The sequence below is a fragment of the Mustela nivalis genome (genome assembly GCF_964662115.1).
Source record: "Mustela nivalis genome assembly, chromosome: 3".
NCBI classification, from domain to species: domain Eukaryota; kingdom Metazoa; phylum Chordata; class Mammalia; order Carnivora; family Mustelidae; genus Mustela; species Mustela nivalis.
Window position 1 is genome coordinate 131582247 of NC_139022.1, and position 27103 is coordinate 131609349.

A 27103-nucleotide genomic window follows, 5' to 3' on the forward strand; every position below is an offset into this window, starting at 1 on the left:
AGTCTGTAAAATCTCAAGCTGCGCCATCTAAAATTAGCTACATGTAGCTATTGAAATGTGGCTAATCCAAATTAAGATACACTGTAAGTCTAATACACCCAATTTCTAAGACTTCGTATAAAAAAGGTTGCAAAATGTCTTGTTAATTTTTTAATGTATGTTGAATGTTTATGGGATAATATTTGGGGTATATTAGGTTTAATAAAATATATTGTTAATTCCACCTGCTTTTTTTGTTGTTGTTGTTCTTGTTTTATTTTTTTATAAAATGAGGCTACCAGAAGGTTAAAAATTAAAAATGTGGCTCATAATATAATTCTAATAAGATATCAGTGCCAGCAGTGGGCTGGCTGGCTCTTGAATTTTCTGACTGTGGATGTAGTGAAAATGTCTTGTGGAGTTCTCTTGTATCTTCTAATGTATGTGGGCAAACGGTATTAGTTTCCTGTGAACTAGAAAAGGGCCCCCAAGAGTCCATGGGATTTTTTTAGGTCCTTCTAAGAGAGCCTTTAGAAGGATAAGAAGACTTCAATGGGGATTGAATTTTCAGGAGTTAAGATAAGAACTGAAAATGGAGGGTATATAACAAGCAGTAAGGTTAGGAGAGCCACAGTGATGGGAACAATCTCAGAAGAACCCACACAAATGCACAGGAGAAAAGACAAGGAGTTAAAAAATTTTTTTAAGCCGGGGGGCTGTACGTATGGAGAGTGAGTGGAGGGTCAGAGGGAGAGAGAATCTTAATTTAAGCAGGCTCCATGATGGGTGCAGAGCCCAGCGCAGGGCTCTCGATCTCATGACCCTGAGATCATGACCTGAGTAGAAATCAGGAGTCAAAGCTTAACTGACTGAGCCACACAGGCACCCCAAGGCGATTTTTTTATGCTCCAGCTTCATGTGCACCCACACCCTATCATTGTAAGAGCATAGGCAAGTAAGAATTTCCTACTTCTCTCCTTCCCTACATGCTTCAACCCTGGATAAGTCAGGAAGAGTGGGCAATGGTGCTCTTAGAGAAAGAAGACAAAGCCTGTCATATGCTTCCCACCTCTCTCACAATTGTGGGTTTTCAGTCTTTAGCCCTGTAGGAGGCCTGAGCTGTGGAGTAAGGGAAAGGCCTCAACTTTAAATCAGTTTCAGAGTACTGGCTATTGTTCAGTTGAGACTATAACCTCAGCTAGAAGAGAAAAATTACAGGACTTGCCTTAGGGACAGGGGAACACTAGTCTTCACAGAGTGGATTTTAAAAGACAATAAGAGAAAAAAAATGCTGAGTTAGGACTGTATCCTAGGAGTTGGTATATTCAATAGTGGTAACATTCAGTGTGAAAATACAGCTGACCCTTTAACAACACAGATTTGAACACGTGGGTCATCCACTTAAAATCCAGTACTGTTAATGTATTTGCTTTTCCTTATGATTTTTTAAAATAATATTTTCTTTTCCTTAGCCTGCATTATTGTAAAAGTACAATATGTATTACATATAAAACACAAAATGTGTATTAATTGACTGTTTATGTTACTGGTAAGAATTCCAGTCAACAATAAGCTATGTTAGCAGTTAAGTTTTTGGGGAGCCAAAAGTTATGCAGGTGTTTTCAACTGTGCAGCTTGTTGGCCCCCCAACCCTTGCATTGTTTAGATGTCAGCTATATTTGCTAGGTCAGAAAGCTTGTCAAATATTATTTTTTATTCTGTGATGGATGCAATATAGTATAAATTTGAAACATCTCCTTAAATTTTCCTATCAGTGGCTATGATCCTCTGTTTAACCAATTAAGATTCAGTTAATTGGAAATAAAATCCATAAGTAAGTACTTTCTACTCATTTTTTCCACTTCATTAATGAACTTTTAATGAAAAACTGAGTAATATTGATATGCCATCATTTCTTAGAGTTGTAGACTTCTTGGAGCTATTTCTAATAGTGGAATTTTGACATTAAGAGCTTACTTTGTGATTTTGATTTATTCAGAATTGCTGATTGGAATAGGCACATCAACTTAAACAGCTTCCAGTTCTTCTGTTGCTGCAGGAAAGATTTCCACTCCTTTTTTTCCACCTAAATAGGAGGAGAAGTGGTCTTCTCTTATAGAGGATCCTAGCCTATGAGTCATATTCTTCTATGAAAGAAGATAAATGAAGGCTGTAACCCCAGAGTTGAGTACTGAATGTGCTGGCTTAGACTTGGGGGAATTTTCGGAGTGTAAAGGAAGTTTACATCATGCTGAACAAGGAAATTTAAATATCAGCTATGAGTACAGTGAGAGAAATAAGATATGCCAGGGTAAAAATTCCTAATCATTCCTAATGTTAAAAGCATTTCCTCCAAGTACGTTCTTTTAGAGTTTTTGCTAATTTTTTTTTAAAGATTTTATTTATTTATTTGACAGAGATCACAAGTAGGCGGAGAGGCAGGCGGTGGGGTGGGGTGGGGGGTACAACAGGCTCCCTCCTCAGCAGAGAGTCCAATGTGGGGCTTGATTCCAGTACCCTGAGATCATGACCTGAGCCGAAGGCAGAGACTTAACCCATTGAGTCACCCAGGCGCCTCGAGTTTTTGCTAATTTTTTAATCAAAGAAATACACTTATTTTTAAAAGCCAAGGCCTACCACAATTTTATGATGAAAATTCGCTCTCTCCTGCACCACACCTCTCTACAGTCCTGTATCAATTCTCCAGAGGCCTTTCTCTTTTCTAAGTCACAATCATATCTTCCCTGCTATTACCTCTTTTGTTCTCTGGAAAATCTGTCAACTCCTCCTACATTGACTCCCTAATTTCCTTACTGTTCTGTTTTCCTTCCTCTCTCTCTGTCTTTTGTTTTACTTTCCGAGGTTTCCCAACTTTATCTTCCATCCCTTTTGTTGTACCTTTTTTGTTTTATATTTTTAATATCCAGGAACTTGTTTTCGTTGAATGCTTCTTTTTACTAGGACAGCCTTTTTATTTCTTCGATATATCATTTATCTATTTGAAGCTCTCTTTGATTCCTTGAATTATCCATTTCCCCTGAGATCTTTCTTCTCTTTGTTTTGGTCATTGTGTGTCATGGGATAGTAGTGTTTCTCAAACCTGGATTTGAAACACCTGGTTATATTAAACAAGGATTTATAAATCTTGATGCCTAGGCCTCACTGAGGCTGATTAAAGCATAAGTTTTACTTAAATACCTAGGAGTCCTTGACTGATCATTTGTATTAAAGTAAGTTAAGTTGTTGATTGGAATCTTTAGATTTACCAACTGGCATGTTTCACAGTTGATGTTCAAGTGGAATTGGCTGGTTTTGAGTATTTTGTATGTGTTTTTACTTGGACTTGATCATCTTCCCGGAAAAGGAATCTTTCTGTCTGTCCCTTGTAGGGAGGCTGTTGTTAGAGACTAGAATGTGTGACAATAAACATGGCAGCAGTGCTTGGATATCTAGAGAGATCTTATCTCTCAGGGTGCAGGCTTTTGTTTTAATCCCCTTTTTTCATATGGGCATCTCACTTCTGCTTTGGTGTCCAGGAACCTGTTCTTGTTCTCTTCAAGGTGTAGGCTTTGGTCTTCCTTCTAGGGTATGGGAAAGAGTAGTGGCTGGTAAAGTTAATTGCCTGCTATCTCTTCATTCTCTGTTTTTTAAAATGTTCTCCTAATTCAATTGATGGCCTCTCCTCTGCTTTTTGTTTTTTGTTTGTTTTTAGTAATATGGGTTTTCCTCCTTTTATGCCTTTATGGCTATTTTTCACATTATTTAAATATCAGCTCTTTAAAGGTGAAGATTAATACTTTGTGGAAGAAAATACTACATGTTACAACATGGTCTTTTTTTTTTTTTTTTTTTTTACAATGCGGTAGATTTTTAATAAATGTTCAGCTTTGTGTAAAAATGAATGCCATTTTTGTATTTTTTTTTTTAAGATTTTATTTATTTATTTGACACAGAGAGATCACACGTAGGCAGAGAGACAGGCAGAGTGAGGGGGAGTAGGCAGGCTCGCTGCTGAGCAGAGAGCCTGATGTGAGGCTCGATCCCAGGACCTGATCATGACCTGAGCCAAAGGCAGAGGCTTTAACCCACTGAGCCAGCCAGGCGCCCCCATTTTTGTATTCTTTTAATAGTAATATAGACTGAACACAAAACTAAAATCTCAGAGCATTGTTTTGCTTTTCATTGGCAAGAAGGAAGAGAAATTGACTCAATGATTCTCAAGTTAATCTGGCAGATAACAGGTTCAGGGATTTTCACAAAATTCTAAAGGGATCTATGGAGGTTTGTCTAGTGAGTGAAATGGAACAAACAGTATGGTACTGTCATCAGAGTAGATCATTGAAAAGAATAACAAGGGGCAATCAACAGCCATATGTTAATACTGTGTCATATGGATTTAGTGTAATAAATCATACAACTAAAGACAACCATGTATGTATACTTCCTGGTATAGAGAGAGACATAAATGCATTATGTGTATTACCTGAAAAAAACTGATTGTAAAATCGTACATACACTGTAATCTCTTAGAAAACATTTTTGTATGTTCACATGCATAGAATAAATCTGAAAAGAGTAACAGTATGAATAACTGATTTTTTAAAAATATTTATTTATTTGAGAGGGTGAGCGAGCAAACTTACATGAGCAGGAGGGGCAGATGGAGAGGGAGAGCCAATTTCAAGCCAGCTCCGCACTGAGCGTGGAGCCAGATGCCGGAGCTTGATCTCACAACCCTGAGATTGTGACCTGATCTGAAACCAAGAGTCAGACACTCAACCACCTCTGCCACCCAGGTGCCCCCAAATACTAATTTTTATTGAGCATACCTAGGTTTCAGATACAATGCTAAGGCTCTCTATGCAGTGCTTCGTTTAATGGACCAAAGGTATTAACAAGCTATTTTTGTGTGATAGGATTATAAGAGATTGAACATTTTTCCTGTTTTTATTTCTCTGTATTTTCTAACTCTTCTATAATGATCATACATAATCCTCTGGGAAGAATTTGTTGCTTGAATTTTTTAGTGTTGACTTTCACTATTGAGTCATTTAGAAAGAGGGCTTGCATAGTCCTGTAAAAGCAATTAAAGCTTGAAAATCTCAGAATGAGTTTTGTTGGAGGGTGATCTTAGAGAAGTAACTGTATCTCTGGAATTTTATGCTATCACCAGGACAGTTAAATATTGAGGACCCTTGTAAAAAGAGCTGTATATAAACAGTAGTAACTGAATAACTATAATATTTAGTTAGATGTTAAAAAAGCCTTTTTCTATATTATATATGTCATCCAAAATGTGGTGAAGACCAGTGGATATTTTTGCTGCTTTTTTCATATCAGTACCTAGCTAGGGAGTTGATGCTCAAAAGTGACAGAACCTGTGAACATGTGATTTTGGTCAGGTGAGTTAAAAATTTGATTTAAGTTATTAACTAAGAGATCTTAATTAGACTTCTTCAACAGCTGTGTCATCATTTTCTTAGCAGTGTCTTTTGTTTTTATTTTGTGGATACCAAATCTTAAATATGTTCTCCCCATTTTAGGTCAGTTGGTGGTGTGTACTTTATGCTCCTGTGTCATGAAAACGAAGCAGATTTGGCTCTTTTCAGCTCACATGCTTCCCCTGCTAGCACGACTCTGCCTTGTCCCTCTGGAGACAATTGTTATCATCAACAAATTTGCTATGATTTTTACTGGATTGGAAGTTCTCTACTTTCTTGGGTCTAATCTTTTAGTACCTTATAACCTTGCTAAGTCTGCATACAGAGAATTGGTTCAGGTAAGACTGACAACCACAGACAGCTAGATAAAATTCTACATAAAAATTAGTTCTATTAAAGATTTAGTTCATTTCACAGTGGTGGTCATGGTAACGTTCTGTTAGACAGTTTCTAAGTAGCAACTGTTTTCAACCTAATCAGGAGTATCTGCGATTATGAAGAAGTGTTCTGCAGAGAGGCAGTGAAGTAAAGTGAATTTGTGGAAGCAGAGTGTCTGGGTTTTTATTCTGGCTCTACTGTTTACTAGCTGTGTAGCCTGGGGATGACGGGTAATCATTTAAGTTGGCTTATTCAGTAAAATGGAACTAATAGTAAGAGTCCTACTTAACTTGTAGGGCTGCTGTGAGATTTAAATGAGTTCAGTGCAGCAGACAGTATTCAGTCTGTATTAACCATTACAGTGAAGATGAAAATAATACAGAATTGAAAACCTAGAGGTAAAAATCTATATTTTTCTTCTGTTTAAAGTCCTACTGTGATTACAAGTTTTTTTCCTTGTATTTGCCAGTTTATGTAAACTGAGAAGTTAAGTAGTTCTGGGCTATCATGTGATGGATTTTGTTTAGATATACTGATTTTGCCAACAGGATATGCATCTGCCTTTCCTACTTCTTTAGCCTTTGCTCTAAAACAGATTATTCCCAGATAGAAACAATAGATAAGTATTTCTATTTGACTTAATGTTAAGTATAAGTATGTAAAATAGATATTAAAGCTGACATTGATATATAAAGAGTGCTAAAAGGGACATTCTTTTCTACATTTTGACTGTGTGTATATGGCCTTAAAGTACAGAAGGCTCTCAGATTGATAAACAAACTACTGAGAGAAGTGGGTTTTTTTGTTGTTGTGCTCCAGGGCAGATTTCCCAGAAAAATTTCCCTGAACTCTTGGCTTTAGGCTGATTCTGCCTTCTTTGTTCATCTTATGTAATGATTATCTTGAGCAATTTTCTTGAAAGTAGGTCTTTCAGAGAAGAGGAAGTTATTTTCATACTCCATGAAGAGTTTTTTTATGAGGAATGGTTATAGTTGTATTCAAAGTAAGAATGACTAAAATATGTATTTTTTCTTTGAAATCAATCTACCCTAGTTTGTGGGAAACAGAAGACAATCAGTAATCATTAATTGTATACTGTTTATTTAATCACTATAAGGACAGAGCCCTCATTTCTCAGTGTCCTGTTTACCTTTTTGTTGCCTTAAGATTCATGCATCAGTAGATGTCATGGTTGAAAATAAATTCTAGGTTATGAAATCCACAACTTGGAAAGGATTGGATAGGTAAAGAATAGAAACTATCAGGCTTTTTAGTCCTCTTTTCCTTGAATGGAAAGGAGAATAAGTGCCCTCTAACTCTCAGTGATCAATTTGCTGCTAATAATGATTTTGCAACTAGTTGGACAACTTGCTTTTTCTTTCAATATTTTTTAGTAGGGAAAAAATAGAAGTTAATCTTGACTGGATTTTAGAGAAAGCATTTGATTTATAGATCAAAAATTTAAATTTGGATTAACTGTAGGTCATTGCATTTTAACTTAATAAAAAGATCTAGATCTACCTAGAAATAGGTGTTAATTAGAAATCAGAAAAACCTGAAGTCCATGTATTTTAATTTAATATAGTTGTATTTTATTGAAACATTGTGCTATCCTGTTGAGAGTTCTGGCAAGATGATTTGGCTGTGTAGGTTAGAATTTGTAACCTGCCTTGCAGAACCCTGTTGTGTTACCAGGGTCTAGTCCCTGGCATAGTAACTCTAGAAACTTGGTTACATGTATGCTCTTAGGCTTAATCAGATTATGAGAACTAATTTCTCCTAATTAATCGCATAAGAGATTGTTTTACAAACTGGAAAGCTAATTTACTGATTAGTAGATTAATAAACCTTTTTTTAGTTGTACCTTTTTTCTTGGTGTTAATGCACTAAGCAAATCAAATAAATTGAGAAGTGTTTGATAAATACACAGGAGTAGCAAGGGGAATTGATCTGTCTGGGGGAAAAGACTTGCTAACTATCTCCAGTGGAGTAAACTCCAATGTTTATTCTGTCTTCTGTCGATCAGTTTCTCCCCTGTGACATTTCTTGAATACACCCGGAAAAATTCTTCCTTTTACATTGCCCCTTTTTCTGGCCATTCACACACTATTGCTTCATTTATGGTAGTCTGGATCATTTTGATTTAGAGATGAGTAAGCTTACAAAGTCTACTCAACCTACCTTTGATGTAGTTTTACTTTGAAAGTAACTTTACTCTGAACTGTAAGGGCAGTTTATGGTTGTCATTTGATGAGTGTGTGCAAGTGTTAATAAGAACGCAAAATCAGTGAATTTTAGAGAATGTACTAACTGTATGTACAGAGCTAACTTTAAAGGAATTTAATTGAAACAATCTTAAAGTGAAAGAAAAGCAATTTAACTTCTCTCTTTAAGTACTTTAAACTCTTTTGTGTTTAAAAGTGTTTATTGAAATGATAGAAGATGTTTTCCTATCTCATTTTCTTATTCAGGTAGTAGAGGTATATGGCCTTCTAGCTTTGGGAATGTCCCTGTGGAATCAGCTCGTAGTTCCTGTACTCTTCATGGTTTTCTGGCTCGTCTTATTTGCTCTTCAGATTTACTCCTATTTCAGTACTCGAGATCAACCTGCATCCCGGGAGAGGCTTCTTTTCCTTTTCCTGACAAGGTAATTAATGGGAACATGTGATACTATACATAACCTTAGGAAGAGAAGACTTTGATCTAGGAATAGCTAGTTTTGCAAATTTCTAGTTACATTAGAGTGTACCCTATATTTAATTAAGACGGGATTTTCACTTGGTGGATGCCTGGGTCTGGCAGTGCAGGCAGGTGCTAAGGTAATGGTGGTATAGGTGGCTTTAGCAAATGATTTGTGGAAAGGTACATAGCAAATTTTAAAAATATTTTTCTAATTTCAAGTTAAATTATTGGTTGGGTAAATAAAGCATATGTTACTAAAAATAATTGTCAATTATGGAGTATTTAATATGTGCCAGCCACACTCGTAAACACTTACCTTCACACATAATCTTGACAATCCTGAGAGATAAGTGCCTTTATTATCATTTACCATTTTCATAGCTGAAGAGACTGTCCTGAGAGTACTTTGCCCCAGGTGTCAGAACCCTTCTGAGTTCATACCCTATGACTTAATCTTGCAGCTAACGCTCTGTTTAATGTTTTGCTTCATTCGATATCGTCAAATAATTGGAGAAGTGAGTATATCATAATGCTTTGCTGTTTGCCCCAAAGGAATTCCAAGACTTGGTTTTTAAGATTTAGTTTAAAAAAAAAATAGCCTTAAGTCATCGGAGTCCTTTTTTTTACTGAAGTATCTTAGTTGGGAACTATATCCACATTTGTCATTTTTTCCTCTCTTTGACTTTGAATCTCAAGCCCTCAGACTCTAGCACATGGCTGTCTATCTTCATTCCCTGACACATACAGACAAGAATAAAACTCTGTCCTTTAGGAGAGTGCAAAAGTACAAAAGCAGACAAAAGTGTTGAGTTTTAGTTAATAGAGCCATTGTTTCTCAGCCAACCAAATGGTGGAGCACTGTGCAGTAAGGGGCGTAGGAAGAATGTTACACAGTGTTAGATATCAATAAAAATGTCATAGGGCAGTACCTATTTCAGTAAATAAGCAGAATAAACTTATTGGCATCGAGGCAGATTTTGTACTTTCTAAAAATAACACTTCTGGTTGATAAGTAGCTTCTGTAAGCATGCAATAAATTGATACCCAATACATTTTAATACCCAGTTCATTATTCATGAATTGTCACTGCTATTGTTTTTTAATGTAAATAATATGGAAGTTTTGTGAAGAATTTTTAAATGATCCAAAAAGTAATTCAGTTTAAAGAGAGAAATATAATCCTTTGGTTAGGATAATAACCCAAGTGTGGGATTGGGATTGGTCATGTTTTAAACCAGATTATTACCCATTAAAAAGCACAGTCAGATCAAGTGTAGCATAGTGTAATAGGCTTCACAAATCAGTAAGCCTGTGAATGAATTTAAACTTATTTACAAAGTTTGAATGTAATACTGAGATTTTTAGATGAGGTTTAGGTGTCTTTTCAAAATGATTTTTCTCTCTATTCCTTTTTATACATAGGCTAGATTACCCCTTCTCAAAATATGAAGTTTAAATTTGGTTTTTAACAGAGAAGTTTCCTTATGGTTCTTCTGTTAATTTCCATTCCTGTAAGCGTTGTTCATTGTCCTTGATGCTCCTTCCAGGTTACAATGGTGTGTTGCCTTGCCAAAGAACAACTTATTTACCAAAGGAAGATTGCAAGTTTATCAGCATACCCTGACTAAACAAACTGACTAAAAAGCACATGTAAACAAAGGGCTTGTTTTTGCAGCCAGAAAATAGAAACTAAAATCAATAAAACATCTCACTAAAGAGAGAGAAGAAGAAAAGTTTTATCAAGTTTTCCCAATTCTTTTACTTCCCCCAAATTAGATTGAAACCTTTTACTTTCTTAAGTATGTTCTCTTTTGAAAAATATCCTCTTGAAAATATAATTAAATCATACGGTTTGGAAGTAAAAGATTTCTCCAAATATGGAGACAAGAATAGAGAAATAGTATGGAACATCAGTAAAATTTTCAGACTTCCAGTGAGAATGAAGTACAATTTTTAGTATATTTTTATTTATGATTATCACTTTTTAGTTACTAGACAATTTGTTTAAAATCCTATATAGGGATTTCTTTGAGAAGAGGTCACATCTTGGGAAATTAGATTTGTAAGAATGCCATACAGTCATTCTTTTAGCTATCAACCACCATAATTTATAGATATTTTGACTCCTAAAAGAAAACAGGACATTTTTTTCTCATCGTAATGTACATCGGTCTTTGGAAAAGTTGATATTTTCATTTAAGAACTTACTTATAAAGCAATTAATTGTGTAGGAAGCATAATTATGTAGCAGAAGCACAGAGCTACATAGTAAAAGATAGGTATTGATTTGTCTGAATGAATTCCTCATCTCCTGAATGAAGTTCTTAACTGAAATTCTAAAACTTATTTGAACATTTGTTAAATGCTGTATAAATGCTAAATCTAAATTATTAGTACATAATACTACATATGTTTGTAATATACTTAATAAGTTAGTATCTAAAATGTTCAGTGAAAATATTGAATGTATTGCCATAAAGTGTGAAAGTATTTACAAGCTTTAGGTAGTGTAAGGTTTTCCAATTCTTCTTGTAAGTGGTATTCATAGCAAACTTTTATGTTAAAAAACGATATTAAAATTATTTTTAAGTGGTCTTAGGCTATATTCATGGATATGCTTTTGAAATAACCCAGAAAAGAATGCAATTATGTAAACCTAAATTAAATTAAAATTTAAAGTATCAATAATATGGAAAGTACAGTTATACTGAGAGGAGTTGGGAGCTGCAAAGTCAGTATGGGCCTTCCCTGATAGCAATTTGGTCATATAAGGAGTTTTGACTATTAGCACAAATTGTTTACAGTCTGAATAATTTGAATAGCTAGCATTTTTCAGAAGGAACTATGGGCAACTATACGAGTCTTTTTTGAATATTATCAGCATGTTAATTATATGTTTCTTAGGGTTTGAAGAAAATTTAAACCATTACTGCTTTTGAAAGAGATGATAGATAAATAAAAATAGATAAGACTTTGTTTCAGATATGGTGCTATGTACGGAATATTTGCCAGAGATATTTCTTTTAAAAAGTAGGTTAGGATAATATAAGAATGAATTTAAATTATTAATGGAATGGTTAGGTGATTTTTACCTCAAATTTTGGTGTGGGGTGTTTTAATTGAAGAGGATCAGATCAAGATTGGTGGTTTTGAAGGCTTAAGATGGTGTTATTTCAAGTGGAAAATTTTTATCTGTCAATATTTCCCCACCCCCCTTTCCCTAGTATTGCTGAATGCTGCAGCACTCCCTACTCGCTTTTGGGTTTGGTCTTCACGGTTTCCTTCGTTGCCTTGGGTGTCCTGACGCTCTGCAAGTTTTACTTGCAGGGTTATCGAGCTTTCATGAATGATCCTGCCATGAATCGGTAAGTTCTTGACTATGGATATCTCTAGACATTAAATATTGTATAGAACTTGAAGAAATAGTGAACTTGAATTTCAGAGGAAACGGAATTTTGAGATTTGTTTTTTCTTGAATGGTTGCAACTGTTTGGATTTAAAATACTTTGAAAATATAACTGAATTTCCATTTGTAAAAGATGGAATTTTACTGTATGTACATAACAGTATATCTTGGACACATTCCTAGATTTAAGAGATTTTGGTGGTAGGTGGGGAGTAAGGGGCAGAGGGAGAGAGAGAATCCTAAGCAGGCTCCACACTCAGCACAGAGCCTGACATGAGAGGCTCAATCTCACAACCTGAGATCATGAGTCATGAGCTAAAATCAACTGTCTTAACTGACTGAGCCACCCAGGTACCTTGAAAGATTTTTGATAGCCTGCTTTTTCCCATTGAAGTTTAAGTGTAGCCCTGTTAAAATCAAATTTCTATATTTGATACTTGAAAAAATTTTTTGTGTGTGGACATAATTTTGATACTGATTGAAGTTTCAAGGGATACATTAATGAGAATGTAGAATGGTTAATATAGTTATTAAATCACCAAGATCAGATATTGGGAAACGCTATTTCTAGAACTTATCACAATTTCTGTTAATATAGGAATTTTTAATGATTTCATTTATATAACTTTATATAAACTCTTAAAATTTTAAGTCTTTATGGAATGTTTAAGAATTAGTAGATGGGGGTACCTGGGTGGCTCAGTAGGGTAAGCCTCTGCCTTTGGTTCGGTCATGATCTCAGGGTCCTGGGATCGAGTTCTGCATCGGCTATCTGCTTGGCAGGGAACCTGCTTCCTCCTCTCTCTCTGCCTGCCTCTCTGCCTACTTGTGATCTCTCTCTGTCAAATAAATAAATAAAATCTTAAAAAAAAAAAGAATTAGTAGATGGTGAAGTACCTTGTAAATTGGAGGAAACTTTTTTTAGTGTACATTATTTTTTTTATGACAGAAGAGAAAAAAACCCTAAGCTTTATAATCTTCCTGCTAGTCCTAGCTAACACCTTTATAATGACAAAAGAGGGAGAAGGGCAGGAAAGAAAATTAATTCATGTATAAGCTCATAAAATTCACACCATTCAGAAAATGTGAAATGGGAAGTGACAACTCTTTTCCCCCTGCTTGCCATTTCCTCTCCCTAAAGGTAGCAGCTTATAATGGTTATTTTTAAATTTCTTACGGGGAAAAGTACACATATATATTTTTGCTACTCTTGTTGTTTTTATTTCATTTCCACATAGTATACACAGTTTGGCCCCTTAGTTTTTCACTTAAATATGTTTTGGATTTTTTTATATCAACACAAAGGCATCCTCATTCTTTCTGATAAAGTCATAGTATTTCAAAATACTAATGTATTTCTTTTTTTTTTAACCCTTAATTAGGAAACTTTCAAATTAACCAAGTTGAGAGAATAGTAAAGTGAACTTACATATACCTGTGACCCATCTCCAGTAATAACAGCCAGTTTTCCGTCATGCATGCCCCTATCTACTCCACTTACTTTGTCCCCTCCATAATCCGCAGCTGCCCTTGGTGCAGATCCCAGATATAATATCATTTTACCCATAAATATTTCAGTCTCATTTGAAAAAGCATAACTATAATAGCACATTCATTCCCAGTAAGAGAAGAATTCCTCGACATCGGATTCCCAGTTGTGTTCATATTCCCCCCCCCCCCATTTAAAAAAAAATTTTTTTTTTGTTTGGTCAGCTTCAGATCTAAATAAGGGTCATATTGCAGTTGGTTAATATTTTTTAAGCCTCTTTTTTAATATTTAGGTCCCTGTTGTGTCTGTATTTTTTCCCTTTCATTTTATTTGTTGAAGACACCAGATTGTCCTCTTTAATTTTTCAGAGTTTGGATTTTGCCAGTTGTATTCTTGTGATACCACATAACATGTTCTGTTATTCACTATATTTTCTCTTACATTTAAGTTTTTTGTAGTACATCCATAGGGTAAATTATTACCAGTAAGATTATTGAATTGAAGGGTATATACATTTTTAAATTTATTCGTGAGTTTTTCTCTAAAAAGGTTTTATCTGTTTTATCTCAATATTTTTTTTGTTGTTGTTGTTTTATCTCAATATTAGTCTCCCCATTTTTTTCTCATAATTCCGTGCTGGTGGTTGGGTCATCAAACTTTGATATATTTGCTCATTTGTGGTTTTGAAAAACTAGATTTAGCCTTGTTCATTTATTTGTGAGAGTTCTTTGTAAATCAAGTGATTAAGATAAAAAAGATCTCAGGATTTTGTACAAATTTTCCATATGGAAACAGAATTTCAAAAAAAGTTTATAGTCTGCTTAAAGAGACCTTTCTACTCCAAGACTATGAAGACGTTTACCTGTGTTTTTTTTTTTAATAATCAAGATATAGCTCATAACAAATATGTATAATTCAGTGAGTATCTAAGAATGGGAGAGTATCTGGCTCATTTATCTTAGAAGTTGCTTTTTAGGGGCGCCTGGGTGGCTCAGTGGGTTAAAGCCTCTGCCTTCAGCTCGGGTCATGATCTCAGGGTCCTGGGATCGAGCCCCATATCCGGGCTCTCTGCTCAGCAGGGAGCTTGCTTCCCTTCCTCTCTTTTGCCTGTCTCCCTGCCTACCTCTGATCTCTGTCTGTCAAATAAATAAATAAAATCTTTAAAAAAAAAAAAAAAGTTGCTTTTTATCTCCTCATTGTATGCTCAAATAATAGCTGTTAACGTTTTGCATGCATAAAATGGTGTATTATGACTATATATTACTATTATATTGGTATTTTATAAAAGTTAATATTCTGATGAGGTTTGTTGTCTAAGTCAGACCAGATCACAAATATGTAACAACAATGTAAGTCTTTGAATTATTTTTTCTTGGAATGAAATGAGGTTCTGACTGATTGCTTTTCTGAAAACATATGCTTTTTCTAGGGGCATGACAGAAGGAGTTACGCTGTTAATCCTGGCAGTGCAGACTGGTCTGATAGAACTACAGGTTGTTCACCGAGCATTCCTGCTCAGTATTATCCTTTTCATTGTCGTAGCTTCTATTCTGCAGTCTATGTTAGAGATTGCAGATCCTATTGTTTTGGCGCTGGGAGCATCTAGAGACAAGTAAGAAACTTCCTAAAAGAAATTTTTATAATATTCTTTATATGAGTTTGTTGTCTAAAGATTTAATGTTTAGAGACAGAAAATGAATGAATAATTGGTATTAGCTTAAGGTGACAAGTTTACCTTTTTATTTTCTCTATGTGTTTTGACTTTTCTGTTTATTTCTCTCAAAAGTCTTATAGTTAGAAATCACATCAAAGGCCAATTACAAGTCACCTTTTTCATCAGAGAAATTTAATGCTTTTTATGTTTGTTCAGTTTTAAAATGAAGAATGGAGAGGATCAAATTTAGTCCAGGAAATATAGTAAATAATAGATTTTCTGTGTAATGCTAAAGCAGAGAAAGCACTGAGAGAACAGAGAAAATCATTTGAAGGAGAGAGAAATAAAGGCTCTTGGGCAGTCATAAAGATAGGCATTTATGGAATAACGGCCTCATGGGATGGCCTTTAGACAGTTTTAACTTACTGAGGTTTTAGTGGGGATTCCTGACACCTTATGGGAACAGGCAAAATTAATATAGCTGCATTTATGTTCATGTCATATTACAGAAGTTTTCTTAAGGAATAAAAGTCATTATTTAGGTGTGTCTGGGTGGCTCAGTGGATTAAGCCTCTGCCTTCAGCTCAGTGGATTAAGCCTCTGCCTTCAGCTCAGTACCCTATGATCTCAGGGTACTGGGATCGAGTACGGCATCTGGCTTTCTGCTTGGCAGGGAGCCTGCTTCCCCTTCTCTCTCTCCCTGCCTCTCTGCCTACTTGTGATCTCTTTCTCTCTGTGTCAAGTAAATAAATCTTAAAAAAAAAAAAGTTTATTATTTAGCTCTCTAAGATAGAATTAGGCTTACTGTAGCTTCTACAAGGGCATTCTATAACGAATTACTAAAAATTCAGCACTGCTGTTTTGCATCCGTTGGTATTCCATTCTGCTGAGTTTTGAAATACCTGAATTTATTGCTTCTTCAGTAATGTTTTATGAGTAAGGGAACAGGCGATCTTTTGGGAGATAAATTTTTGACAGCAGATTTTTCAGAACACTTCAAATCAACATTTTAATTACAGTTCATCAGATTTGTCTTTTTATCCCCATATCCCACATTGCTGAGCATTCTGAAAATTTTCTCAAATGGTGGCTGCAAGAATCAATTTAATTTCAATAAGCTCAGAGATCTTTGATTTGTTTCAGATAATCTTTTTAATTATAGTTATTTGAGGTTTGGTTTTGAGGTGTAAGGCATCTCAATAGGAGCATTTCAGTTGTTGAACTCCGCTGTGAGCTCGGTTAAGTAGCCATTTAAATGGGTTGTTTTGACCTAAGTACAACACTATTTTGTCATTTCTGACAGTATCATTTAGTAGTATTACTTATACAAATTAATTTAGCATATACTGATAAGACTAATATAATACTATAGAAAATATTAGAAAAGAGAAAGACATATATAGTTCCACTACCATAAGAACCAGTAAATCGAGTTGTGATTTCCACCAGGATGTTGAAGTAGCTGCATTACTGGCTTTTTTCTTCAAGGTCAAATGGAGAGGAAGTTTAGAAAAGAAGGGAGAAGCCTGGTTATTTTGCATTGATGTCAGTGGTGTTGGTGTCCACTGCAGTGTTAGCCTAAGCCAGAGTGGCTCTTGGCTATGAAAGCATGAAAAAGGGTTGAATTGTTAGCGTTAGGTTCTTCTCTCTACCATTGCCTGCAGTAAATAAGAGAGTCCTATCAACAGCTATATGCCAGTACTTTTTTAAAACAAGTGAAATGGAAGAGTGTAAGAAAAATGTAACTTACTAGAACTGACTAAAGAATTTAAAAACTTGGATAGTTCTGTAGCTGTTAAAGAAGTGGAAGTAAATGGCAAACCTCTCAACCCAGATGGTATTACAAGCAAGTTCCAAACTTTGAAGGAACAGATTATCCCTATTTGAAATACACCCTTCCAGACAATAAAAAGAATGCTACTTAACTCAATTCTTTGAGGCTAGTATAATCCCTGTTTTGAAATCAGACAGACGACTTGAGAAAGATAAAGTTTTATTTCACTCGTAGTAGGAGGTACTATGCAAATTTTTAGTATTAGCTGGAGTATAGACGGCTTGAGCACGGGAGCAGAGAGCCCCCAAACAGACCCATATATGTTGGACTTTGATATATGACAGGGGAGGCATGTCCAATGAGTAGGACAGATGGCACTCTTCCATAATGTTGCTGGAAAAAATGGTTTCTATTTGGAAACAGATGGAATGGGTTCCTCTCTCACACTATTAAACAAAGAATCAGCCCTGGAATGTTAGAAACCTAAAATGTCAAAAACAAAAAATTAAATCTCACATAGGCTAATATATTACAGACTTTCAAGTAGGAAACAGTTTCTTAAACTGACTGCTGTGGAAGAGTGAGAGTAAGTATTAAGACGGGCCATGGTTATGAAAGGGAAGAGTGATAAATCTAATGATCACAATTAATAACTTTTTAGACCTAAAGTTAACTTCACAAACTGGGAGAAGATATTCATAGTATTTGCACTTGCCCAGGAATTGGTATCAAAATACAAACAGCTCAAATGAGCAAGAGAAATGGATGAAAAACATTTTTATCTTTAGGTTTTTAGTGAGAGAGACACCTGGAAATGAAGAAAGGTTCAGTATCATGTAAATCAAGACCACTCTGAGGTGCTGTTTTAAACCTGTGGGATTGGCAAGGAATAAAGGAAGGAAGGAAGAAAGGAGAGAGAAAGGAAAGTCAACTGATTATCTAGAGTGGAAGAAGGTCTAGATGACACAGTATCCCTGGTTTCTGGTGGGAGAATCACTTTGGAAATAGTGTGGCCATCACTCCTCCTACATATATACTCAAGACATTCTTGCACATGTTCAGTAAGGACATACAGAAGAATGCCCAGAGCACAATTCACAGTAGCAAAAATCCAGGAACAAGCCAAATGACAATAGACAGGAAAGTGGGTGAGTAAATGTGATAATAGTTACTGTGGAATGTTAGAAATACAGTGACACAGAAAACAATATGCACAAGTCATAGCATTATAAAGTTAGAAAATAAATCCCAAGAGATGACAGTGTAGCATGTTATTTTTATGTTAAAAATTTAAAATATACCCTTTAGGAATACGTACAAATTAATAAACAAAACTGTAAAAAGGAAAGCAAGCGAGAGTAAAGAACACAGATTCTAGTTAATGCTTTCAGTGGGTACAGGGAGGCAGGATGTGGAATAGGCAGGCCTGCTATATGGTTAATCGTGGTTAATTGTCCAGGCCCTCTCTTTTGTATGGAGAGACGGGTTCGTGAAGGCTTGTTACAATATTTAAGATAGCTAATTAGATTACTAGCTCAGTAGAAAGAGGGACACCCACAGACCAATGGTGACAATGCATCCTGAATCAAGGATTATGAGTAATTCAGAGTACTAGGGATTGAGAAAGGAAATGAAAAGTATCTTAATTCTCAAAATAGAGAAATAATTAAGAGATAATATTGATAGTTCATAATAACACTGCTTCTATCATTTAAGAAATAATTATTAGAGGGAAAAATGCTTCACATGTCTTTGGAATAGCTTGGACTAGATGTAATTTCCAGTGTTTAACCTAAAAAGGTGTCTCAGATTTAGCCATAGAGATAATTGTTGCCTTTATCTGTAAATTTTATTCAGTTTTTAATAAGGAATTTTAGGATAATGGTCTACTTACTCAAATTATGTAGTAGATTTTCAAATGACAAATGTTTTTAAAAAAATGGATTGGGTGAATGGAAAATTTTTTTTATTTTATAGTGCTTATTAATGGGATAAGATTTCAATGTTTTCTGCTATTCATTTTATATTTAATTTTAAATTAGATTTTAATAGAATTTTAACTGCTTAAATAAGGATATAAATATATCTGTGTATATAATATACACACTATGTGTGTGTGTGTTTGTGTATATTCATACTTATGCCAAAATTAGACATAAATTATAACTCTTGGGATAATAGGTGTTCATGCTTCTCTGTGTAATTAAAAATACACATTGTGTCTATATGTAAATATATTCCTATTTTATATAAATGGATCACCACTTAATTTTGAAAAATATATTTAAAGCTTTAAGGCAAATTAGCCTGTTAAAGAAAATGATTTATAATTTAACATCTAATGAAGTATAACTACTGTTACAGTAATTCCTGCCTGCCTGCCTTTCTTTAAAAAAATAAAATAGAACTTTTTATGTTTTGGATCTGAGAGCAGGACTACCCGCAAGTTTATGTTTGTCCCATAACTTTGGGAGGTGGAAAATGTTTGCAAGAAAAGGTGTAAAACAGTTCCAAAGTACCTAGCTTTAATTTTTACCATAATAATAATTCTTCTCTGAATTATTAATTATAGAAAGTCCCATACAGTCTAGCATTTAACTTTGTGTGTGGTTTTTTTCCTTATGCCATTTTTTAAAAAATCTCCTTCAGACTGCATAGATTTGAGATCACATATAATGATATTTAATTAAAACTTAATTTTTTTGCAGCCATGAGCTCTTAAACAATTTGGTTGAAATCTACATTTCCGCAATGATTAAATGAATAAATGTTCATGTTTTATAGGAAGTCAGTTGTAATTTTAAGTCTTTGTTACTCAGTTTACATAGATTTTAATTGCGTTTTGTGTTTTGAGAGGGAGGAAATCTGTTTTGGAAATGAGAGAGGAAATTTGTTTTTGTGAACCCCACAGTGATTTCTTTCTAGATTTGTGATCAGTGTGTTAAAAAATTACCCTACCTTTGGCTTTTATTTACCCACGAAATGGAAATATCTATTACCTTTTTTAAAAATACCTAGTGGCAGCCCTCTATCTTCATAAAGTAACGATAAGTAAACTTAAAGGGGGTGGAATTCCCCTTTTCTCTGTTGTATGGAAAGCTTTTTCAAATTTCTGCTTAAGGCACTTGTTAGGGAACAACCTAACTTGTTAGGTTTGTGTATCTTTTAAAACTTGGTATACAATCTGTCTTAAATTGCGGTGTATTTAAGGAATGATTTAGTAGAATATTTTGATATGTGAAGAGGTACACAAGAAAAATTATGTTCCTCCTTCTTTTGCCATAACTGGGGCTTCTTCTGTATATGTATTCCACCGTTGACAAGTGGGGTTCAAGTGGAATCAGAAACTGAAATCTAAGTCTGAGAAGTCTCTTGATTTGTTGGGTGTCTTAAAAGCATAAAGTTTTATTGTATGTAAAAAGTATACATATAATATATTAAGACACACACTAAGCTGTATATAAAGTATATGTATACATTAAGCTATGTATATGAAGTTATATTTCACTTACATATATAGTACTCCCCTTGATATAACCATGATCACTTTTGTCCTGCTTATATCATAGGGCTTTGCATTTGGGTGGATAGATAGGTAGGTTTAAAAAAAAAAATAGATGGCAGCAGATGGAAAATAATTTGAAAATATCAAGCAGAGAAATAAATTTTCAACTTTTCTTTGCCCCTTCAAACAAGTTGAGCTTAAAAGCTGAGTTATGTGAGGAAGGAGATATTGTTCTTTTTTTAAAAGGAGTGTAAATTTGGGTGATAAGACATTTTTATGTATATGTACATATGTATTATTTAGATAATAACTTTAGATAAAAAATAAAGTATAAATAAAAATATTTAGGCATACAAGATATAAATATCTGTATGATTGAAACAAGACTATAATTTTGGTGTATGATTGCTGGTACCAGTATTCTGAGAGGATCAGTGATTCCTGGAGAAGGGATTCATGCTACCTGATTTGTTCAGCTTGAGCTAGCTTAAGGGGTTTAGAACAAGAGAGAGTGGGACAGAGGTGTTTCTAGTGGGATGTAAGAGTGCTTGTGTTTTTCTGGGAGTACAGTTAATTAACCATCTTTGTTTATAGTGAGGAATAGGGATTGACAAGTTTGGACCAAAAAAATGGGAGTTGAGTTCAGATGCAAGGCTAGGAAGTTTAGAGAAGGCATTGACAATATTAATGCTAGTTGAGCTTTAGGAAGATTAATCAGGCAGGCAGTATCCAGGATAGATTGGAACTAGGGGAGGAAGACCAACTAGTAGGTCCTAAAACACAGTGGTTCATAGTTTTTCCGCCCCCAGCCCTGACAGATGTGAAGATTAATATAGCTGTTGGAGAACCATTCCTCTTAGTAATACTGTGCTTACGGTAGCAGAGATTTCCATCACAGTGCAACAGGTGGGAGGAAGATGTCATATGACTTAAGATCATACATTATTGTGAAGGGTTAATGCTCCAAAAGCCTGAAATCACTTTGAAATTTGTAGGAATGAAAATGGAACTGAAAGTTAACTATTAAAACTAATGGTGCTTGGGAATTTTGACTGAGTGGAGAGAAAAGGTGACTCAGGTGGCTTTGAAATACCAGGCCTATGACCCTTGTCCTGAAACCTAGTCTATAGTGACTGGCAAAGAGAAGGATGCTTAGTAAAGCATTTGGGAAATGTCAGCATGGCCCAAGACCTATCCATTGCTAACAGGATTGTTGTGGTCCTGGGTGACAGGTGCTTTAAAGGATTGTTTTTGTTTCTCTAGGAGTTTATGGAAACACTTCCGTGCTGTGAGCCTTTGTTTATTTTTGCTAGTGTTCCCTGCTTACATGGCTTACATGATTTGCCAGTTTTTCCACATGGATTTTTGGCTGCTTATCATTATTTCTAGCAGCATTCTCACCTCTCTTCAGGTAAGCCTAGGAATAATTAACTTTACATAATAATTGAATTTACTTATTTTTCCTTCCAGAAAAAGAATTAAACTTTTTCAAGATGAATGATTATAAGTGACCTGTTTAGGTGATTACTTCCTACCTTACTTATCAGAATAACATTACACTGATATGAACATAGAGTTAGATAGTAGGTTATTAAAATATCACACCTATCTGTGTCACTGTATCTTTTTTTTATCAAGGTAATTAAACTTTGCAAATGTTTAAAATGATACAGAGCTATCATGTAAAGCTTAAATTGATAAGTAACTATAAAATATTAAAAGATTTTATAGCTTGTCTGGAGCACATTTTCTTAGTAAATACCCGCTCAAGAATATTCTTAGTTTCATGATTTATGTGAATATGTGACATGTGTAATATACACATAGATACATACAACAGATAATATTGCCCTGGAAATAATAAGCTTATTGTAACTTGAAAGTGGATCTTTGCTGCCTGATCAGTAAGAAGTAAAAGAAAACATAACACTGGCAACAAAGATTTATTCATTTTTACTTTAGAGATAAAGGTTCTTTGAAAGTTGACTACAGGATTAGGAAAATTTAGAGAGAGTTTTAATGGGTTTTGGTGATCTCTGGGGAATGAAAGGAAAGGGTGAGTCAGAAAAGTGATAACTAGTCAGAATTATTTTAAGAAAGTTACATCTCAAGATACGGCTTTTTGGTATCAAATGCTTGGATCACTGAGATTACCTGCATTTTAATTATACCATGGTTTTCTCTGATATTAAATATGGCATCCTAAAACTGTTAGGAATGTTATTGCTTAAAGTCTATGAAAGGCCTTTCTTAGTGGTCATACTCTGTTTTAAAATACATGTATTTTACAGGTTTTGGGAACACTTTTTATTTATGTCTTATTTATGGTTGAGGAATTCCGAAAAGAGCCAGTGGAAAACATGGATGATGTCATCTACTATGTGAATGGCACTTACCGCCTTCTGGAGTTTCTTGTGGCCCTCTGTGTGGTGGCCTATGGTGTCTCAGAGACCATCTTTGGAGAATGGACCGTAATGGGCTCAATGATCATCTTTATCCATTCCTATTATAATGTGTGGCTTCGGGCACAGCTGGGGTGGAAGAGCTTCCTACTCCGAAGGGATGCTGTGAATAAGATTAAATCATTACCCATTGCTACAAAAGAGCAGCTGGAGAAGCACAATGATATATGTGCCATCTGTTACCAGGTAACTCATACAATAGGAATCCATTTGGGTGGGTTGGTGTATCGCTTGGGACTTTAACCACATTAACCAAATTTAAGTTAAATTTGTAGGCAGAATTATTTCCTTGGTTAAAAAAATAGGTCTCAGAAATTGTTAAAGACCTGATAGAATATTTCCATTTTATTTCTGAGTTAAGTTTTTAATTTAGTCCCTCAAGTTCTAATTTATTGTTATTTTCAACATTGCTCACCAATAAATAAAGGAAAAACAGGTCAGGTGTATTTTATATTTACTCCCAAATATACACACACACACACACACCACACACACACACACACATATCCTGTCAAATATATACAATCGTTCAGGAGTCAGCAACTTCTGAAAAGTGGTGTGCCAAGATTCTGACACTTTTCCTTCTGGTATTTCCAGGATGGGAAGAAGTATTCATTTACTTAACATAGGTAGAGAGAGTATATGTTTACCTGTAGGTTGATGACTACCTGAGATGGATACAAGCCTTTGTGTCTGGAAGTGGGAACTAGAGGGTATGAGAGTCACCTAACCCATATGCCGTTGTAGTTGGCCTTCCTGGCATCTTTGGCATGTGTGTTATGAAGAGCTGATGTCTGCCTTCTATTAAAATTGAAACGTAGTATTGAAATGAGTTTGGAAATATCACCGCAAAAAATAGGCCTACAATTTATCGTCACCACTAACTTGGGCAGGGGGGTGGTTGAGGAGCAGCTTTTTATAGCTAAATTGTGCTTTTGGAAGTATGGATAGAATAAGGGCAACAACAGAAATTGTTTAAAATCCCTCTTAAAGAGTGTAGGCTGGTGGACTAAAACGAGATAATAGTGTCATTCAGTATGAGGGAATGGTCTTTAGCCAAGGTGCTTTACAGTTTAGATGGGAGTGTGTATGTATTGGTGTGTGTTTAAGACTGCCTAGCTCAAGAATTTAGTCTTAAGAATAAGATGCAACTACCACTTTTTTATTCTTGTTAGAACATACCTTTGGGTACTCACAAAATAGTGTCTTCCGAGTTGTTTTTGTATTTGGGGGACTAAGGACTATTGTAGGTTCCCCCCAAGTGAAGTGGCCATTGTCTTAGTTCTGCTTCCTTTGTGCTTGGTAGCATCGTTGTATGTGGGAAAGAGCACGTCAAAGACAGGGCACATCAGCTTCAGCAGCCAATGTCTAAATATTCCAACTCCGGGATTTAAGAGTCTCCTTTTTGTATTTCCTGTTGCCACATCACTTTTTTTGAGGTGCTAGAACTACCTGCTGATATCACACAGAAAATGAAAGTCAAATTGCTTAACTTCCCAGCTGGCTGCTTTTCCTTGAATGGCTTTCTGCTTAAAAGTTGACTTCCAGGTGTTACCAGTTCTTGGCAAGGAATTTCTGTCACAACTACAACTCCTTGTTTTGGGACTTTAAACAAAATTAATGGTTGTGTCACTAAATGTATATTCTTAACAATTAAATCATGTCCTCAGCCTTCCCTCCCCGAATATATATTCTGCAAGGAACATTAATGCAAAGTAAACCACTTCTTAATCCGGTGGTTATCAAACTTGAGTGTGCCTAAAACTTACATGGGTGGCTTGCTGTAACTGTAGATTTGTGAATGCTGTCTTAAGCTATTCCAATTCTGTAGGTCTTGGGGGGCCCAATAATATGCCTGGTTATTAGCAAGCACTCTGGGTGATTGTGATGCAGATCGAGAAGCTGTGGCTTATACAGACCCTATCTTGAAGACTGCATTACATTCATTCTCCTTAATGAAATTGCCACTTCCTTGCCAATACCCTGGTGTTATGTGGCTGATTTTGTCTCCTTGCCAGTGATTTCATCATGGAATAATCTGTTTAGCTGTGTTGAAGCATAACTGTGGGAAGTCCTGTCTTCATCAGATTTTCTTAGGTTCTAATTACACGCGTGCCATGCGGGGGGAAACCCAGTGATCACACTGCAGTAGTTATGTGATGCTCGTGTTCCATATGAAGGCAGAAGCCAGTTAAGAAGTTTGTTGCTTTCTCATTTTTTATTTTTACTTCTTTTAAAAACTGCTTAGCCAGTGGTTCTTGCATTGTTGGTGTAAAAGTGTCTCTGAAGGCAGGAGGATTATCACTGTAACTAAAATGAGTTTTATTCTAAAATCTGTGTTATACCTTTTCTATGGGGAATTGTGGGAAAGAAATGTTGGAACTAGAACTTTTGGGATTAGCAGCAAAGATTTTAGATAATGGGCATTTATTGAGGTATCTTTCCCTCCCTTCTAGGACATGAAATCTGCTGTGATCACACCTTGCAGTCATTTCTTCCATGCAGGCTGCCTCAAGAAGTGGCTATATGTCCAGGAGACCTGCCCTCTGTGCCACTGCCACCTCAAAAACTCCTCCCAGCTTCCAGGGTTAGGAGCTGAGCTGGTTCCACAACCTCATGCTGGAGTTGAGCAAAATATGCTTCAGGAAGGAACTGAACCTGCAAATCAAGAGCATCCTCCAGGGACTGGGATGCAAGAAGGTTCCAGGGACAATAATGAGTGCATTGCCACTAGATCAGATAGCCAGGAAGGGACTTGTGATCCTAAGGAATATCCTTCTAGTGTGAAAGATGAAGCATGTCCTGTTGAGGTCAGCCTAGAAGAAAAGAAGCAGAAATAATGCTTTGATACTCTGGAGAAGTTAACTCACTATGAAATTTGAGCTCAGATTTGAGGAATGAATGTATGAGATGATGAGGCAGGAAACTTGACATTCCAAGGGTCTGATCCAGGAAGTAATCTCAGTGGAGACTGCTTGCTTTCATCCCCTTGACATTGTGGGAGAAAATTGCAATGTATGCTAATCAAAATGTATTTATATAGCCCATGCTGATATTTTGTAGAGGTCTGCCAAGAAAACTCAACCTCAACAACTTCAGAAACTGCCCCTGATTTGTAAGGGATACATAAAATCAGATTTGAGTGCTTGCAAGGGGCTAAAGAAAGGATAAAGAGCATGAAGACAGCATGGGAAGAAGCAGGCAGAAGCGGAACTGACATTTAACTTTCTATGGGACAGAATCATTCTTACTACAAAGTATGAGTAGTGACCAGCCCTTTTCACCACCCCCCTTTCCCTCAGTTAATTGGAACTCAGTCAGGTGATAATTGAGTTTTGTACAGCACTGAAATGAAATCAAAGATGTAAGAGCATTGATTGTATTCCAAGATTGAAGCACGCTCATACTTCGTATGTGCTTTAGGGGAGGGGGTGGGTGGGCACTGGGCCTTGCGGGTGCATTCATGTAATCTGAGACTCTTGAACTTTATGATGGAGTCTTCAATATTTTGATGTATATGGAACTTTTGTTAATATATTGTATACTGTGTTGGCTGTGTGACGTAAACTAAAACTCTAATGAACACTTTGGGGTCCACGTTAGTGTAGGAGACCAAAGTGGGAGGGGTTTTAGGGCACTGATAAAGGCCCGAAGTATACTTTTCAATCCTGTGTAATGTTTAATTCTTGCAACTGAATCAAAACAGTGTTAAATTATGGCAATATTTGCACTTGGGGAATGAGTACATAACTGTATGATCACACTCTGCAAATGCCACTTTTAAAGCTGTTAATAGACTTTGCACCTTTTCTTTGACAAGTTTGTGTCATATTTAAATTTTTACATTCATCATGGCTACAGGTAGAACTGGGGAGGGGGGACTGTAATTTTTTATGGGAATTTTGATATGAAAAGAAACTAGTCATTTATTTATACAATAGGCTTGGCTCAAAAAGTGTTTTTCAGACTCGATATTCCTAATGTGGGATGTGACTTTATTTTATTTTTAGTAGCAAATTTGGATGTAGACTGACAGACATAGCTGAATGTCTTAATAAATTTAAATTTGAAGATAACGGTGTTTTGTTCCCGTGATGATTATTATTGGAAAGTGAAATTCTGTTCTTAGGTGGTTTTGTTTTTATCCACCCAGGTTTCTTATATCTATTTCCCTGTCAAAATGCCCTGCAGGTGGCAAAACGTTTTGATTGAAAATGACCAGCTCTTTGAAATCTACACTAGTGGAAGCAAACCTAGCTTTGCATTAGATGCCTTTGGGGAGTTTTTTTTTTTTTAAGTACACATTTCATGGATGGACCTAGAGGGTGTTATG

General features: G+C 35.5%; 1 protein-coding gene across 4 annotated transcripts in view; it reads left to right on the plus strand.

The window, feature by feature from the left end:
* Positions 1-26846, plus strand: part of RNF145 (ring finger protein 145) — a gene marked incomplete at its 3' end in the record, with an annotated part of 54373 nt that extends 27527 nt beyond the window's left edge. For 3 of the 4 annotated variants that reach the window (XM_082724993.1, XM_082724995.1, XM_082724994.1), the window contains 7 exons: positions 5523-5758; positions 8270-8445; positions 11705-11845; positions 14805-14987; positions 21572-21719; positions 22600-22956; positions 25227-26846. In XM_082724993.1, coding sequence (XP_082581119.1) covers positions 5523-5758; positions 8270-8445; positions 11705-11845; positions 14805-14987; positions 21572-21719; positions 22600-22956; positions 25227-25610 — 1625 coding nt within the window. Of the gene's footprint in view, positions 1-5522; positions 5759-8269; positions 8450-11704; positions 11846-14804; positions 14988-21571; positions 21720-22599; positions 22957-25226 lie in introns of those variants that run through there. The other variant, XM_082724996.1, reaches the window with a different exon arrangement.
* Positions 26847-27103: the final 257 nt, after the last annotated feature.